Source organism: Ursus americanus, chromosome 1 (assembly GCF_024610735.1).
Source record: "Ursus americanus isolate L20-20 chromosome 1, mUrsAme1.1.p, whole genome shotgun sequence".
NCBI classification, from domain to species: Eukaryota; Metazoa; Chordata; class Mammalia; order Carnivora; family Ursidae; genus Ursus; species Ursus americanus.
In genome coordinates, this window is record NC_142127.1 from 107167135 (window position 1) to 107184516 (window position 17382).

The 17382-nt window shown below is 48.2% G+C and overlaps 1 protein-coding gene across 4 annotated transcripts in view; it reads left to right on the plus strand.

The window, feature by feature from the left end:
- FARP2 (FERM, ARH/RhoGEF and pleckstrin domain protein 2) overlaps positions 1-17382 on the plus strand; it is a 106018-nt gene that overhangs the window by 45975 nt on the left and 42661 nt on the right. For all 4 annotated transcript variants that reach the window (XM_087865133.1, XM_087865148.1, XM_045795852.2 and 1 more), the window contains 6 exons: positions 1572-1676; positions 2634-2676; positions 3781-3859; positions 5486-5583; positions 7276-7390; positions 12576-12723. In XM_087865133.1, the coding sequence (XP_087721259.1) occupies positions 1572-1676; positions 2634-2676; positions 3781-3859; positions 5486-5583; positions 7276-7390; positions 12576-12723 (588 nt within the window). The remainder of the gene's footprint in view (positions 1-1571; positions 1677-2633; positions 2677-3780; positions 3860-5485; positions 5584-7275; positions 7391-12575; positions 12724-17382) is intronic.

A 17382-nucleotide genomic window follows, 5' to 3' on the forward strand; every position in this document is an offset into this window, starting at 1 on the left:
ATGCCTATTGATGAAAATTTAGACATTACAGAAGTTGGTAAATAAGGTAAAAGTGAAAGTGCTTTTCCCACCCATCACCCCCATTCAGTACTAAGTGGCAAATGCAGTGTGAGTGTTTTAGGAAGTGGAATTCTATTACAGGCACTGGATAGAAGGGGAACCCTTTTTCCTGCTTGACTAAACCGCAGCCTTGGACTTCGTTCCACAGCAGCACATACAGAGTTTGTAGTGATTGCATGGTTTCAGCTATGGATGTACCGTTTATGTCATCAGTTCATCATTGGATTTGTCCTTGCATATTTAGCTCTGTGCAGTTGTGTGAGACTATCTGCAGGAGAAAGTTCTAGAAGTAGAATTGCTAGAGCAAAGATACATGGGTACACTTTAAATTTTGGAGGTGTCTTCAGATTCTACCAGAAGATAGGATGGATTCGGGTTCCCCCGGCAGTGTGTGACACGGCTGTCTTTCCGCAGTCACATCACATCGCTCTCCCAGGCCTCTGAGATAGGTGAAAAATGATATCTCGCTGTTTTAGTTTATTTCCTTATTAGAGGGCTTGAGTACCTTTTTCTGTGCCTAAAAGCCATTTATATTTCTTTATCCAATTCATAAGAACAATTTGAAAGATAATTTGTTTCAGTATGATTCTAAATTATAACTTTATTCACTGTTTATTCAGAAGTTTTTCATCTTTATTTAATCAAATCTGTCTGTCTCTATGCTATACTTAGGAAGACTTTACTTAGCCCAAGATTAGAGAAGTATTCTCTGTTTCATTTTATTCTTTAGTCCACTGGAATTTATTTTTGTGAGCAGTGCGGACCAGGAATCTAACTCCATTTTTCTTCTAAATGGAGAGCCGCTTGCCCACCTCATGTTTGAACAGTCCATGCTCTTCTCGCTAATGTTGTTGTTACCAAATAATAAAGTATTCACTTGGCTCTTATGCAGACATGGAGTATGAGACCCACCTTTTTAGTGAATATCAAATTGTTTGATAAAATGTTCACTGACGCTGAAAATTTGTTCTGCATTCTGAAAATGCCTCAGGTTACTAAAGAAAATGGCTAAGGACACAACTGAGTACATAAAGACTGAAGGAATTGAAGGAATTTTCTAGCTTTATGTTGGTGTCAGTTTTTTCTTTTTTTAAGATTTTATGTATTTATTTGACAGAGAGAGAGCACAAGTAGGCAGAGCAGCAGGCAGAGGGAGAGGGAGAAGCAGCTCTCTGCTGAGCAGGGAGCCGGACGTGGGGCTCGATCCCAACATGGGGCTCAATCCCAACGTGGGACTCGATCCCAGGACCCTGGGATCACGATCTGAGGCGAAGGCAGCTGCTTAACTGAGCCACCCAGGCACCCCTTGGTGTCAGTTTCTAAGCACAAAGAGCCTTGGGCTCTTTATTTGCTTTGTGGTGGTTTGTAAGCCCTGTAGAAGGCGGAGTGAAGCCAGGAGTTCAGTAGGATGGAGTTTAACGTGCGGAAGGCCAGGTCATGCCACAGTGTTTCATGAACCCATGCTGTGGGAAGTCACCTAATCTTCCTATGTCCCCTCCCTGCCTTCACAGCCTAAGCGCGACGGACAGACATTGCTGACTCAGGTGTGGAGGCACTTGAACCTGACGGAGTGTGACTACTTCGGGCTGGAGTTTCAGCACCCCCAGTCCTACTGGGTATGTGTCCTTGCCTTATTCTTGCAAACAGGCTCTCGGTGCATCATGGGTGCTCACCATGTACGTGGCCACAGAGAGCCTTTGAGGACCGTCTACAGTGATACAGGCACGATACTTTATCACGCTGCGGTTATCAGAGCTGTACTGTGGAGACGTGGACTGCATTTGCCTTTTAGCTAAGCTGAGTTCCCATCCTCCCTAAATTTGTTCTCCCCACCAGTACATGTGCCAAGGAAATCCAGAAACAACCACTAGGACATCTGCATGATAATCATTTTGAGCAAACTTTTACTAAATTCATTGGTTATCCCTCATGTTACTTGATAGATGAACCTTAAAAAATGTGGAGCTTTAATATTTACAGGTGGAACTGGTTTAAAGAAACCAAAATCAGGGGCGTCTGGGTGGCTCAGTCCGTTAAGTGTCTGACTCTTGACTTCAGCTCAGGTCATGATCTCACGCTTGTGAGCTCAAGCCCAGCCTTGGGCTCCGTGCTGGGTGTGGAGTCTACTTTAAAAAAAAAAAAAAAAGGAAACCAAAATCAGCCTGTTTAGTAAGCATGTCAGCGTTACAGAGCTCTGTCTGCTCCTCCATGCAGTGGCACTCTTGTCCATTTGTTTACAGGTGTACCTTGTACCAAAGATTTGTTTGGCCTTAACAGATGCCCCCCAAAATAATTGTTGGTACCCATGCTGTGCGTAGCAGCAACAGTGTGCATGTGACGTAATGGAGGGGTCCCGGCCTGCGTGGCGTCCCATCACCCTCCCACACTTCTCGAAGCAGGCGCTCCTGGGCCTCTCCCAGCTGTTTGTCAGGATGTGACTGGTGTGTGAGCAGAGATCCAAAACAGGCCCACCTTGTATATCTCTCCTAGTTATAAACAGTTCTGTATTTTGTAACATAGTTATTAAATACAAAAATCATTGGATATGATCTCTTTTCTTAAATCCTCTTTAGATTTGGCTGGAACCTATGAAGCCCATCATTAGGCAAGTACGAAGTAAGTCTTTTTTTAAACTCTTTAAAATTCTGTTCATTTAAGATGCTTTTGTTCTTGACTGTTCAAATTGGAGGTATGTTCAGATGTTCATTGTCACCACCCTGGGGAGCAGTGAGGTGATCGCCGGCAGCACGTGAACTTGGAGGTCGTGTCGCTGGTTAGTCTCAGCCTGCGGCAGCTGGGCATGGCCAGTGGTTCTCAAACACAGCAGTAACCAGATATGCTCTTGGATGTGCAACTTTAATTTTTGGCCAATATGTAAAAATAAATATGCAGTTTCTCCCCTCCAAGTTATAAAAAGGCATTGAGGTTCTTCCTTTAATTACCTTAATTTTTTTAAAACAATTTTTAAAACTTTATTTTTTGTGGTATTATTTTTTATTTGAGTATGGTTGACATGCAATTTAATTACATTTTTAATAGAATAGTTTATATTGTTTTGTAATTATGAACATAATTATGTTTGTTAGTCTCCATTAAATTTTGAAAATTGGGGCACATAGTAATGCCTCTTAGTAACAGGGTGCTGTCCAGGGGTCTGGATTCACCTGCAGTCTGTTTGGTCCCATATGGGAGAAAAGGATGGGTGCCAGCAGCTTCATTAGTCACTGGTGACCTAAGGTCATTTAGGTCATCGTGGCCCTGTTGCACAGCGCCTCCTTTTTGCTGCTTGGTGAAAATTACATAGCTGTGTTATTACAGAATTTCAGCAAAGCTGAGATGCTCAGACGGGCTAGCGTCTTCTGCATTTTCTTTCCAGTCATCAGGTGGTTCTAGCTCAGTGTAGTGAGTGATGACGTTTTCCTTTCACTGAAGTAGATAAAGACTTCAAAAAATAGTGGGATTGACTTTACTTGTGAAGTTTAAAATGTTTCTTTTCAGGGACGCCTGGTGGCTCAGCTGGTTAAGCATCTGCCTTCAGCTCAGGTCATGATCCCAGGGTCCTAGATGGAGCCCCGCATCGGGCTCCCTGCTCAGTGGGGAGCCTGCTTCTCCCTCTGCCTGCCGCTCCCCCTGCTTGTGCTCTCTCTGTCTCTGTCAAATAAATAAATAAAATCTTTAAAAAATGTTTTAAATAAATAAATAAAATGTTTCTTTTCATAGGGCCAAAGAACGCGTTGCTTCGTCTGGCAGTGAAATTTTTCCCACCTGACCCGGGTCAGTTGCAGGAAGAATATACAAGGTAAAGAACCCCTCCTGAAGCACAGCTATTGTCAGCAGGGTCTAGAATTCACCTGTGTCTCCCGCAGCACCTGGCTCATGAGGTGCTCGGGGTGTGTGATTTCTCAGGATGAATGAAGATCAGATGTAAGGTACAAGAGAACTAGGATATCATTGTAGTAGTAACAGCCCTTCTGACTAAAAATGGAGTCCTGCCTGAACTGCAGGCATCTTAAGAACCTCACTTGAGAAGGTTTTTGTAGAGCCTTGTAACATCACAAAAATCACAGACTGTCCGCTGCAGCCCAATGTTGGGATCCCATTAGTCCAGCCCCACATTTGATGGGTAAAATGACTGAACCCGAAGGACAGCAGAAAGTGGTTTTCAGAGTGAACACAGAACTCATGTGCGTAGTGTCTATGTACCTGACGTTCACCAAGAGTCCTCTCTGAGGGAATGACTTTTAAATATAGATACCCGGGAAATAACAAGGAATAGGAACCATTACCTAATTCTGGGTCCTGAGTCCAAGCCATGTTTATGCAAAAGTTTCTTATTTATTTATTTATAAGAAAAATTTACTGTTTATGATAAAAGAAGAGAAACGTCAAAATAAAGCTATGTAAAAAGTAAATGTAGCTCTTCACTCTGCCCACTGCATTGTCCCCAGAAGTGGTATCACTTGGGATGTGTGTTCCAGATGAATTTATAGCAATGTACGAGTGGACCTAGGTCTTTAAAGAAATTACCTTACAAAGCTGTGTCACTATACACATTGTACTCTAGGTTGGTTGTTTCTTGTTTTGTATTTTACCCACGTGTCTGTAGTGTGCTGTGGATGTCTTTCCACAGCAGTGCGTGTGGCTGTAATCTACTTTATTGAACTCCTTTCCTATCTGTGCACACTTAGATTATTTCTCTGCTATATTGCTGCGAGTAAACAGCCTTGTCCACATACCTTCGTAAACCCTGGAAAATATTTCTCCAGGAAAGTTTCATAAAAGTGAAATTGCCAAGTTCAAGGGCAGGCACATTTCGATTGTAAGCTTGCTCTAGAGTGTAAATTCCAGCAAGGAGAGAGTTTGTTTTGCGTTGTACTTCCAAGTCCAGGAATAGTACCTGGAATGTAATACTTGCTGAGTAATTATTTGTTGATGGATAAATGAATATATGAATACATTCAAATTGCCTTCTCTAGTACATTTTTAGCATTTAGGAGTGCCTGTTTCTCAGCTCATAGCCAGAACCAAATATCCTCAATCTGTCTACAACTCTCAGAGCCGCATTTTAAGTTATATCTTCATTGGATATTTCTGCTCTTCCACAACAGAATTGTTGAGTGCAGTTTTGTGTGTGTAACATAAGTAATATGAATTTGTGAGCGTCCCCTTTAAAGGTGTGTTGTGTCTAGAAGGCGAGCGTGTGAGTGCTCCTGTGTGTGGGGTCTGCTGCACGTGACCCTGTCCACTGAGCTGCTGCCTGTGAAGGGCCCCTGTCACTTTGCCTTTGCTCACCGTCTGCTCTGATGTCCCTGGTTGCTGCTGTTTCCTGGGGCTCTGTGCTCTCCTGAGATGGAGACGTGGCGGGGGGGGGGGTGCTCTGGAGCCTTTGGAGTTGATATCTGCGGTGTTTTGAACTCCCTTCTAGATACCTGTTTGCCTTGCAACTCAAGAGAGACCTCCTGGAGGAGCGTCTGCCCTGCACAGACACCACGGCGGCCCTTCTGGCATCCCACCTTCTGCAGGGTTAGTATCTCCCTGCCCTGGGCGGAAGCACGGACCATGTCAGACGTGCACAGCGCTCTTGACCACCAGCGCCTGATGTGTCTTCAAGGTTAACGAGTGTGATGAAGAACGGGCCTTTAATTTGCCCATTTTCTCTGATAAGCTGAAGATTAACATCTATCAGGTGGAGGTCCTTGAGGCAAACAGTCTCCACTCAGAAAGAAAGGCTCAAGGCCGAGATCGGCAGCCATACATATTCTTTGGGAATGTCTCTCCTTTGTGCCTTCTCACATTTTCCCATGAATGTCTTCAGTCTGGGAGCCAAATGACAGCCCCGACCCTTAGCACCCCTGGAAAGAGACCTCCCTGGCGTGAATGTCACAGCCCCTGTGGTGACGAGTTAGGTATCAAACCCCTGAGGAAAAACACGTTTCTCAGTATGTCACACAGAGCAAGGGATGGCTCAGAAGAACAGGAAGAATTATTGTGTAGGAAGAGGTTCTGAAAGCAGGTTGTGCCTTGCCGGGGCCTTACGAATCCCCCAGCTGACAGAGTAGGAAGAGGGAAACACGCTGCTGCTGGACTAGAGTCCCCCTGGCACAGGACTAATGTGTCTGAAAATTGGAGCACAGGAAGTATAATGTTGAAAGTATCAGGAATCGTAGCAACCAATATGTGGGTTAATTTGTGGTTTACTTGTCCTCACACACAGCCCTCCTACAAATAGTTTCATTGTAGATTTGCCATCCTGCACTAGGGGGCCTTGTTGGCTCTTGTTAATGTAAGTTTCCAAAGTGATTTATTTTTTATTGGGTCTGAAGTCTTCTCACAGAGACTGATGGTTTTCCGGCACGAACGGTCCCTTGGCAGAGCCGCTTACTCGAGGGCTGTGTACAGTGTCGTTACAGTACAGTGTCACTTTCCCCTTGCGAGCGTGCTGCTTACACTCCAGGGACTTGGGGAGACAGGGCCACCAGCTGCGGTGTGTGCCTCTGAGCGGGGCCGTCCGGCTCCAGAAGGCACCACGGAGCCACTGCGGAAGCACAACGGGGTCTGAGGTGCAGACACAGCCGCATGGTCCCGCCCTGCTGTGAGGCGTGTGCTAGGCCTGTGGGCATGAGTGTCCCGGTCTCTAGAGTGGGGCCCTGTGGGAGCAACTTTCTGTGAATTTGAGGCTGTCTCAAAACAAAAAAGAAGTATTTTGTTTAAGGTTATTGGGCTTTAACTATGACTCTTGAAACATGAGTAGCCTCAAGATTCATGAAATTAAAAAGAGACATTGTTCCTCAAGAATCTGAGAGGCCCTGAGGGAAAAAATTATTTAAAATACATTACCCTGAAACAAATAAGATCCATATTCCTGGTCACAACAGTCTTGAGACTGCAGACAGAGAAAGCGTGGTTTAAGCCACAACAAACCGCTCAGGATAAATTGGGGGCTCAGCATCAGCCTCCCTGGGGTCACTCACCAGCGTCTTTGTTCTTCAGAACTCAGAAAAAAACTTCGTCACCTGCCTTTATATTTGCTTCTAATAGCTTAAGATACGTGGAAAAGTAAAATACAAAATCCTATGTATTTGAGGGATGTATTCTTTTACTACAGATTTAGGATAATTTTTTTTTCTACTTTTAATTCATGCATTTGCATGTACGAATGCTTGTATTTTTCTTTATTTGAAAATTAGAATCACTGTCTGTTACCGTTCATTTCAGCGGAAATAGGAGATTATGATGAAACCCTGGACCGAGAGCACCTCAAAGCCAATGAGTACCTGCCCAGTCAGGAGCATTCTCTTGAGAAGATTCTAGAATTCCACCGGAAGCATACGTGAGTCTGTCAGAGCCGACCACTGACCCCCTGTCACCACACCGTACGACGAACTAGTGTGTCTACGTAATGGAAGCCACTGCTGAGGCTTCTGCAATACTGACCATAGTCACTACCATCCACTCCCTGGGGGCACAGTCCCACTGCTGGGAGGAGGCTAGAAAGGAGGTCCACGCTCTGACAGGAGTGACCAGAAGGCAGGGCATCAGGGGCAGCTGTGTGTGAGTGTTCTTGACTAAGCGGTGTGCGCGACGTGTGTGGTAAGCCTGTTGAGCGTCAGTGGGCCCTCCTATGAGGTGGGTAGAGCTGGTGGATGCCAGCATCGCAGACCAACTGGCGGCCCTGCTCTGTGAGTGACTTCATTTGGGTTTCTCCAAGACTCGACGCCAGTGTACTTCTTTGGGGTGAAGAGAGGTGCAGGAAGGGGCCATGAGGAGGGAGGGCCTGGGCCAAGGGCCTGGGGGAGGTGGTTGTGATCTTGAACCCACCAAAGGGAAAGTGGACAGGAGAGGGGCCTGATGGCTTGGTCTTGCCCTTGAGAAGGGGCCTGTTGATGTGCGGGTTTATTTTGGTCAGATAACCCTTGTGGGGAAAGCTCCACAGGAATCCCTCTCAGATTTTCATCAAAGGTTTGGGTGCCAACTATCTGTCAGTCCCTACTGTCCACACTTGGGGAGGGGGTAGCTTGAAGAGCACAGACCAAGATTCTCCCCCTGGAGGACTTCACATTGCCTCCGCGAGCCTGCATGCTGTCATGCATTCCGCCATGCATTCCGCCACTCACAGGCACTTATGGAGTGCCTTTTGTGGGCCCGGCATTGGGGCGGGCATTGGCTACATGAGTGTATGTGTGTTATGGCGTGGGAGCTACAGAACAGGCAGAGCCCTCTTCAATGAGAGGAGAAGGGTGAGTGGCTGGGCCGCTCGGGCAGGTAGGCATCTTTGAGGAATTAGCCACATAAGGTTGGTGAGGGGCGTTCAGGCAGAGGCAGCAGCCTGGGAGGGCGGAGGGAGGGTCAGGGGGGCCCAACCTGCCACCCACATTCCCATCCGAAGTTCTGGTTTAAGCAGTGGGGCGAGTAACAGTGCCTATTGCTGGCAGGAGGCTGTGTGTGACCCTACTCTCACGGCAAGACTGAGGGAACCCACCAGCCCGGTCTTGGGTGTCACAGTTTGGGGCACCTCTTAGTGTCAGAGGTCAGCACGCCGGGCAGAGGAGCAAGGGGCCATCTCCCAGTGCCAGCCTGAGTCACGTGCCCGTCCCAAAGGAGATGATGACATGTTCGGGATTTGTTCCTGGAATGGGGGTGGGGCGCTGCACTGGCGCCAGTGGGTCGATGGGTCTGGGATGCAGGCAGAGTGTCGTCAGCATGGAAGCAGACAGGCTGTGCAGGTCACCTAGGGAGGAGAGGGCAGGGACAGATGGAAAAGAGAGCAGAACCAGGACAGACCCTAGGGAGGAGAGGGCAGGGACAGATGGAAAAGAGAGCAGAACCAGGACAGACCCTAGGGAGGAGAGGGCAGGGACAGATGGAAAAGAGAGCAGAACCAGGACAGACCCCTGAAGACCCCTGAAGACTGAGTGAGAAAGGGGCAGCGAGCTAGGCAGGAAGAGAGCCTCGGACACCAAGGGACAGTGTGTCAAGAAAGGGCACAGCCCCTTGAGCTGAGGGTCAGCACCAGGCCTGGCGAGTGTGGATGCAACAGGCGTGTCTGTGAGGCGAGGTTCAGGGTGAAGGCCAGGCTCACACTGGAAGTGAGGTGAGGGAATGGTGCAGGGCTGTGGTCAGTCACTCTGAGAGCCACCTGGGAGCAAGCAGAGATGCCGCGGGGAGGGCATGCGTGCACGTGTGTGCCTGTGCCTGTGCTTGCGTGTCCATGTGCTCGCACGCGTGTGCTCACATGCCCACACAGTGTGTATATGTGCGCATGTATGCACGCATTAGGTGTGTGTCTTAAGGTGGCTGCTTTAAAAACTCGTGAAAGGGGCTCTCGGGTGGCTCAGGTTGTGATCTCGAGGTCTTGAGATTGAATCCTGCATCAAGCTCTCTGCTCAGCGGGGAGTCTGCTTCTCCTTCTCTGCTTGCCACCTCCCCTGCTTGTGCTCGCTCTCTCTCCGATTGATTGATAATTTATATATATATATGCTCATGAAAGCCACTTAGAGGAGAAATCAGGGAATGTGCTTCATGGAGGACTAATCCAGGACTCTTTCCGTGGGAGTGCCCCCGTCCCTGAGCTCAGCTGTCGCTCTCTGGGCTCTCATGGTTCTTTTTTTTTTTTTCCTAAAGATTTTTATTTTTAAGTGATCTCTACACACAACCTGGGGCTTAAACTCACAACCCCGAGATCAAGAGTCACACACCCCATCGACAGAGCCAGCCAGGCGGCCTCTCATGGTTCTAATGTGCTGACTTTATCTTCCATAGTCATCAGATATTTGTAGCACTTCTTTTCTTTAAATCATTTTTTATGGTGGGTTTTTAAAGACCGTGCGGTACCTTCATTTTAACCAAGATAAATTTCTTTTTTTGTTGTTGTTTCTTTAGTATTTTGTCTATTTGTCAGAGAGCACAAGCAGGGCGTGGGGCAGATGGAGAAGCAGGCTCCCTGCTGAGCAAGGAGCCTGATTCGGGACTCTATCTCAGGACTCCAGGATCATGACCTGAGCCGAAGGCAGATGCTTCACCAGCTGAGCCACCCACGTGCCCCTGAGCAAGATAAATTTCTTACCTAGTATATAGTATCTTCCTTGGCCTGCTAGAAACACACTTTGGTAATCACTGAATAAGATACTGAAGGAATGGTTTTTTACTTTTATCACAGTTCTTATGGATCTTTGAGATTGAAGAAAAAGATTTGAAAGCTGGTGTCTTGATCCTTTGGGGCTGCTGTAACCGAGCACCCCAGGCTGGGCGGCCTGTAGCCCACAGACCTTGATTTCTCACAGTTCTACAGCCTGGAAGTCCAATGTGGAGGCAGTGGTGGGTTCGGTGTGCTGAGGACCTGCTTCCTGTTTCATAAATGGCATCTCGCGCTCTGTCCTCACAGGGCGGAAGGGGCTGGGAGCTCCCTGGAGCCTCTGTTTGAAGGGCACTGATACTTGTGAGTCCTCTGCGCGGCCCCCTCCCAAAGACCCCCCTCCAAATACCATTACACTGGGGGTTAGGCTGCAGCCTAGGAATTTTGGAGGACACAGACGTTCACCCTGTAACATTCCACCCCCCATAATTCATGTCCTCCTCGCATGCACAATGTATTCATTCCATCCCAACAGCCTGAACGTCCCCACCGTTCTAGCACCAAAACCTTCCCAGGCCCCTAGCCTCTCTTGAATCTCATCTTGGTGAGGTCTGGCTGGGACTCTGGCTGTGGTTCTGCCTGAGGCCAAGTCTCCAGCTGTGAACCTGTGAAAACAGAATACTGTGCTGGGGGGCAGCATGGGATTGGCACTCCCTTCCAAAGGGAGAAATGGGAACCAAGGGAAGGGTAAAAGGTCTCAGGCAAGCCCAAAACCTAGCAGGACAAATGACATGAGATGTTAAGGCTCAGGAATAATCCTCTTTGGCTCGGTGCTCTGCCCTCTGGGCAGCCCTGGCCTTAGAAACCAGATGGAGGCTGTGGGGCCCCCAACCTCCCCCTCATCCACACGGCCTGCGATGGGAGGGGCAGCCTTGACCTGAATTGCCTTTGGGGTCCTTCTCCCACTGTCCTGATTTCGGTCCATACTGATCTCCTCAGCCGTTTAGCCACACCCTTCATGTCCTCATTTTCTGCATGCATAGGCTAAGCATTTTCCTAATCTTAAAATTCTGCTTCACACGTCCATCTCTCAGTCACTTCTCTCTTGCGCTTTCCTGTCAGCAATCAGGAGCCCGGCCACACCTTCCCGACTTGGCGTAGAGGCCTCTTCAGCTGAACATCCAGTGCATTGTCGGCACGTTCTGCCCTCCACAAAACACGACATAAATGTCATTCAGCCACATTTTGTGCCACTTTATAAAAAGGATCACCTTATCTCCTGTTCCCAGTAACATCCCTCACTTCCTTCTGAGGCCTCGCCAGAATAGCCTTCGCCACCCTCACATCTACCAGATTCTGTTCACGAAGCCGTAGAGTTTCTCTAAGAAGAAGGGCTTTCTCCGCTTTCTTCCTTCTGAGTCCTCACCAGACTCTCCCTTAGCCTCCCTGATTCCAGCTGCACCTCAGAACTCCCCCAGCCTCTGCCCGGCACCCACTCTGAAGCCGCAGCAGTGGGCACTGGAAGCGTTAGGAATGAGCAAATCCTGGGGCGCCCGGCCGGGTCAGTCAGTGGGGCATGCATTCGGTTAAGCGTTGGACTCTTGGGCTCGGGTTGTGATCTCAGGGTCTTGGGATCAAGCTCGCATACCCCCCTGCTGCAGTGTCTGCTGAAGATTCTCTCTCCCTCTGCTCCTCCCTGCCACTTGTTTGCTTGCTCTCTCAAATAAAAAATCTTACATAAAAAAAAAAAATCCAAAAGCTCAGATGTTTGGAAGTAGGAGGAAGGGTTGTTGATGGAGATCTCGCCCCACATGTAGGGCTCAGGCCTTGACTAGGGTGCTCTGACTAGGACCCTCTCCCCTTGGCCCAGCTGTGCCCTGAGCAGCCCCCTCCTGGAGGCTGGTCCGTGGGACATGGGTCACGGGCTCTTCTCTAGGAGCATGACTGGACTATGAACTTGAGAAATGTATTTTTATTCAGTTTCATAATTTTGTCCTTATAAAAGTATATTCTAATGGTTAGAATTGTACATTATGAAAACTTTTTTTTATTAAAGTACTGAAATGGGTTGAATGAGATACTGATGTTATCTTTGGTATTTCCCACATTTAATATTTGTCTCTGCGTGTAACATTTGCATGTGACTGTGTCAGTATTTAGGACGAAGTATGAGGCTGAGCATGTAGTGAATAGAAAGAGAACATTCTGCCCGTCAGGAAATGGATTATAGGATAAAAGGAAACAGTTTCTTTGGTCTGTGTGTGCAGTATGCTGCATTTCTGTGGGTAAATAAACTTACAGTGTGCGGTCCACTCAGAAACAAACTTCCTGCGTTGGATTGTTCTATTATGTTTAGTTTTCCTAATCAATTTTGTTATATGTTTTGGCTTCTTGAGAACTGAAGTTGTTTTCAGTGCTGTGATCATGCCGTCCTTTATTATAGGGGCCAGACGCCTGCCGAGTCGGATTTCCAGGTGCTTGAGATTGCCCGAAAGTTGGAAATGTATGGCATTAGATTTCACACAGCTTCTGACAGAGAGGGGGCCAGAATTAACCTGGCTGTTTCCCACATGGGTGTCCTCGTGTTCCAGGTAGGGAGGGCGGGGGTGTGCCATGACTTGGTGGGGCTCGATTTTACACGTGTTGGTCAATTTTTGTTCTGATGCATGAGGTCTTGGACTTGGAGGAGGAACCTTGCATATCTTCTGATCCCACGTCTCGCCCCGTGGAGCAGTTCTTTCCTTGTCCCTGTCCTCACTGTCACAAAGCCCTCTGCCCCCCCCCCCGCCGCAGGGCACCCGGTCACATGCCACCTCTGATGTTGACCCATAGGTCATCCCCATAGAACCTTCACCTGAAACACTGGCTCCTCCCTGCAGAGCCGTCTCCATGCCTCAGGCGTGGACCTGCGGCAGGTCTGGACGTGCTGCACTGTGAGGTGTCTGCGGTCGTCATTTCAGGACATAAGAATAGAACAGACCGGAAACTATCAGAGCCTGTTGCGCATGATAACTGTCAGTACAATCTTCAGGAATCTTTGTGTTGGTTATGTATGGAGAGGCAGATGGCTCTGTAAAGGGCCACTAAGTTCTGCCTGCAGTGAAGCATGTGTGTGCTGGGGTTCGTGGTATGGAAACGTCTGAAAGCAGCTGCTAGAGCACAGGTCTCCGTGGCCTGGAGATGCTGGAAGGGCTCCCCACGTCCTCTTACCCAGGCTCAGTGGCCCACTTGCTACTGTGATCCCCCCTCTTTTTTTTTTTCTTTTTTTTAAAGATTTTATTTATTTATTTGACAGAGATAGAGACAGCCAGCGAGAGAGGGAACACAAGCAGGGGGAGTGGGAGAGGAAGAAGCAGGCTCATAGCGGAGGAGCCTGATGTGGGGCTCGATCCCATAAAGCCGGGATCACGCCCTGAGCCGAAGGCAGACGCTTAACCGCTGTGCCACCCAGGCGCCCCTGATCCCCCCCCTCTTGGGAGCCCTCTGGTCTGGCCTTTGCAAAGCTGTGGGCCTCCAGTTGCACGTAGACATCCTGCAAAGGCCTGCTCCGCGCTGACCACCATGGGAGGGTGTGTCCCGGGAGTCCAGGGGCTGCATTAGCAGCTCCTTCCTCTGTGGGCTCTTGTTAACCTATGGTCACCTAAACAGCTCAGCTGATCCAGGCCCCCATAGCCAAGCCACACGTGTACTCTTTTTCTTTTCCTTTCTTTTTTTAACCTAGCCATCAAATTTTCAATTTCCTATTGGGGAAAAAAAAAAATCTTATTTTGTAAACAGAATGTTAATTGTGTTCCATCATATACTGACTGACTGGTGGAGACCACACCAGGCACACTGAGTGAGTTGATGGACCCAGGGCCTTCCACACCTGCTTGCTCACATGACAGTTCCTGTATCGTGCAGAGATGAAAATCATACATCCACCCCAGTTGAGGTGGGGTAATTTTTCCAGAAAAGGATAAATAATTTGTAACTGGAAGAAGTTAAAAGCAGGGATTAGAGACTTCAAATTAAACACATTAGATGGTATTCATTTTTATTCCCTCAAACCCCCACCAGAATGACAATGAAGGAATTTTTTTTTTTAAGTTTAAACTAGTTAAGAACAAAGACTGGAAGAGGAAACCACGGAAGGTGAGTGTCAGCGATGTTTTGGAAGTTGGGAATTGGGCAGATGAGTAGGAACGGTGCAGAATAGGAAAGACTGAAATCCCACAGCCTGCAGTGGGAAGGGGGGGTCAGGCTGCTGTGTCCCCAAGAGTTAGGAGGGGTGCCTCTGAGGGCCTGGGGCAGGCTGGGGCTGGAAACAGCCTGACCTCATCTGCGGGAGGAGCAGGTGCGGCCCCTCTCTGTGCCGGGAGAGGACGGGGTCTTCCTCTCCGGGGTATGGCTCAGACGGTAGAGATGAAGTGCCCCACTCAGAGTGGAGGTTTAAGGGAAAGCCTCTAATCTCATGTTGCCACGAGCCCTCCCTATGTCTGCTCCCCTGGAATGGTGGCCAGGCTGACATCTTAGAGACAGGAGACTGTGATGTCCAGAAAGTCCACATGGCCTTATGGGAACCCTGCAGGTGTTGACATGGGGGCATCCCATGGTAACGGGCCTGGGTCCTTACCCCAGCCCACAAAGAGTCTCCAGCCAGCATTTTAGAGCCTTCTGTTTTAAAGACCTTCATTCGGAAATACTTTCAATCTTACAGAAAAACTGTAAGAATTAGAACAGCACATAGAGCCCCCATGTGCCTTAACCCCAGCTTTCACCCGTTCCAGTATTTTACACCTTTGCTTTGTGGTTTGCGCTTCCCCCTGGCATGCTTCCTCACCCCCCTCCATGTACATGCACAACCACACATGAACACACATGCACACACAACTCTTCTGAAGCATTTGAGAATGGGTTGTAGACTCCAGAACCCTTGACCACTGAAGCCATATATTTGTAAGAATAGAACATTCCCTTACCGTTATCACTGAGGCAGCTGATGTGCTGGTCATTTTCCAGTCTTGTCAGCCAGCCAGTCGATGTCCTCCTGGCTGTTATCCCTGCAGGACAGGGCCCAGTCTAAGACACGGCATTTAGCTGTCGCACCTGCCGTGTCCTTCCAGTTAGAGCATTTAATTTTTTTCTTTATCTTTTAGGACATGGACAGTGTTGAACACAGTCCTTTTTATTTTTAACAGGACGTTGTCCATTTGTGGTGTGTCGGCTGTTCTCCTGGGTTTAGATTCAGGAGACACAGTTCCAGCTGGGCCAGTACCCAGGTGCAGTCACGTCCTTGACAGGGACTCACGACTGAGACACCACAAGGCCTCACTGGTGGTGTGAATCTTGATTCCTGCTTTCCAGTCCTTAATTACTAGTCTTGGTTACTAGTTACTAGCTTTAGTTATTAGTTGCTGGTTATTATAGTTATTAGTTTTTCTCTTTGGACCAGTAAGCAGTCCGTGGAGAGACACCTTTAAGACCATGAGGTTATCCTGTCCCTCACCAGGTCGCCCCTAGATCTCTCACCCAGGGGCCAGCTGGTCACAGACTCTTGTAATCCTGGGGCCTCACTTTTAAACTCAGATAACCAAGGATCACCAGAAACTTGAGGACATCCTCTCTCTTCAAGGACAGATATCAAATTAGTGTTCAGAAGAAACAGAGCCTGTGCCAGGAATGGAATGGAGAAACACTGTAGAATCCTCAGAGAGGACGCCGTCTTCTGTCTGTCCCACGGGCAAGATACAGAAAACTCGCTTTACACTGTGTCATGCTAATGAGGAGTAGGAATCGGACGTGTAAAATTTTTGTCTTGTAATTTTAAATGGTAGCCTTACCTGTAATAGTAAAATATTGGTAATTGATGATCAAGAGGCTGGTTCATCCATATTATGAAATGTCAGTCAACTGCACAGAGAATGTGGAGGTTTTCTGTGTCGTGATATTAGGGTATTCAGATGCACTGTTGCACGGAGCAAAGATTCAAGTGTGTGTAGTTTGCTACTGCTTGTGGGGAAAAGAGGGAGAATGACACACTCTTTACACCATACAAAATAAACAGGTGGCATTAATAGCCACTGGGAAGGAAAGGCAGCTGCAGGCTTTGGGAGTGGGTAAGAAGGGGCTTTTCCCTGCAGACTCATCCTTGTACCTTGAGGTTTTGAACTTTGTTGATGCATTACGGCCTTAAGGTTTCCGGAAAGCCTCATAGAAGAGAAAACCTGCATCTCTGAAACATGAGAGGTGTGCAGTCACAGGGACACACGGAGGACAGGAGCACTTGCGGATCTAGAAATGTGGTAGCAGAAAGGACCGTGCTTCAGAGAGAGGCTGTCCGGAACATGAAGTTGAGAAAATCTCCACAGAGCAGATAGAGGACTCATGATGCAGGAGGAAAGTGCCAATTCAGCACAGAAGACCCAACATCCAGCTCCCAGGAGGCCCAGAGGCCACAGCCCAGAGCAACGGAGGAAACCATTACAGAAATCATGTGAGAAACGTGTCCAGAACTTAAGGCACGAGTGTCCATATTGGAAGCGCCTACACGTTCCTAGTATAGTGGATGAGTAAAGATCACTGCAGGACACACCAGCATGAGATGTCAGGATGGAGGAGAGGACCATAGAGCTCCCAGGAGGAGAGGGAAGGAAATGGTATCTGGCTTGTCAGGGGCAACACCAGAAGCTGTGAGACGACGGGGCAGGCAGTGGTGCAGAACATGAAAGAAAATCATTTCCCACCCAGGATCCTCTGCCCAATCTAACATGACTTCTGTGCAGAGGAAATAAAAGCATTTTCCAGATATGCAGTTTTTCAAAGGTTTGACTGCTGAGCACCCTTTAAAGCACATGACCAGAGGAGATAACAGACCAGGAGCAGCAGCAGAGAGGGGCCGCACGTTGGAGGCCGGGCCCAGGGAGCACCCATCAGCACACAAGCAGCATGGAGAGAATTGTTTCCTGGATCAGACCCCACTGAAGAGTTTAAAACTCTGCAGGGATGGGGCGCCTGGGTGGTACAGTCAGTTGAGCGTCTGGCTCTTGGTTTCAGCTCAGATCCTGATGTCAGAGTCATGAGGTTGGGTGCCACGTCAGGCTCCACGCTCAGTGCAGGGACTGCTTGGGGTTCTGTGTCTCCTTTTCCCTCTGCCCCTCCCATTTGTGCTCTCTCTTTCAAAAAAAATAAATCTAAAAAAAATTCTGCAGGAGCATCTGGGCTGAATTTATGATAGGAACACAGAAAATTGAATAAATGGAAAGAGGCAC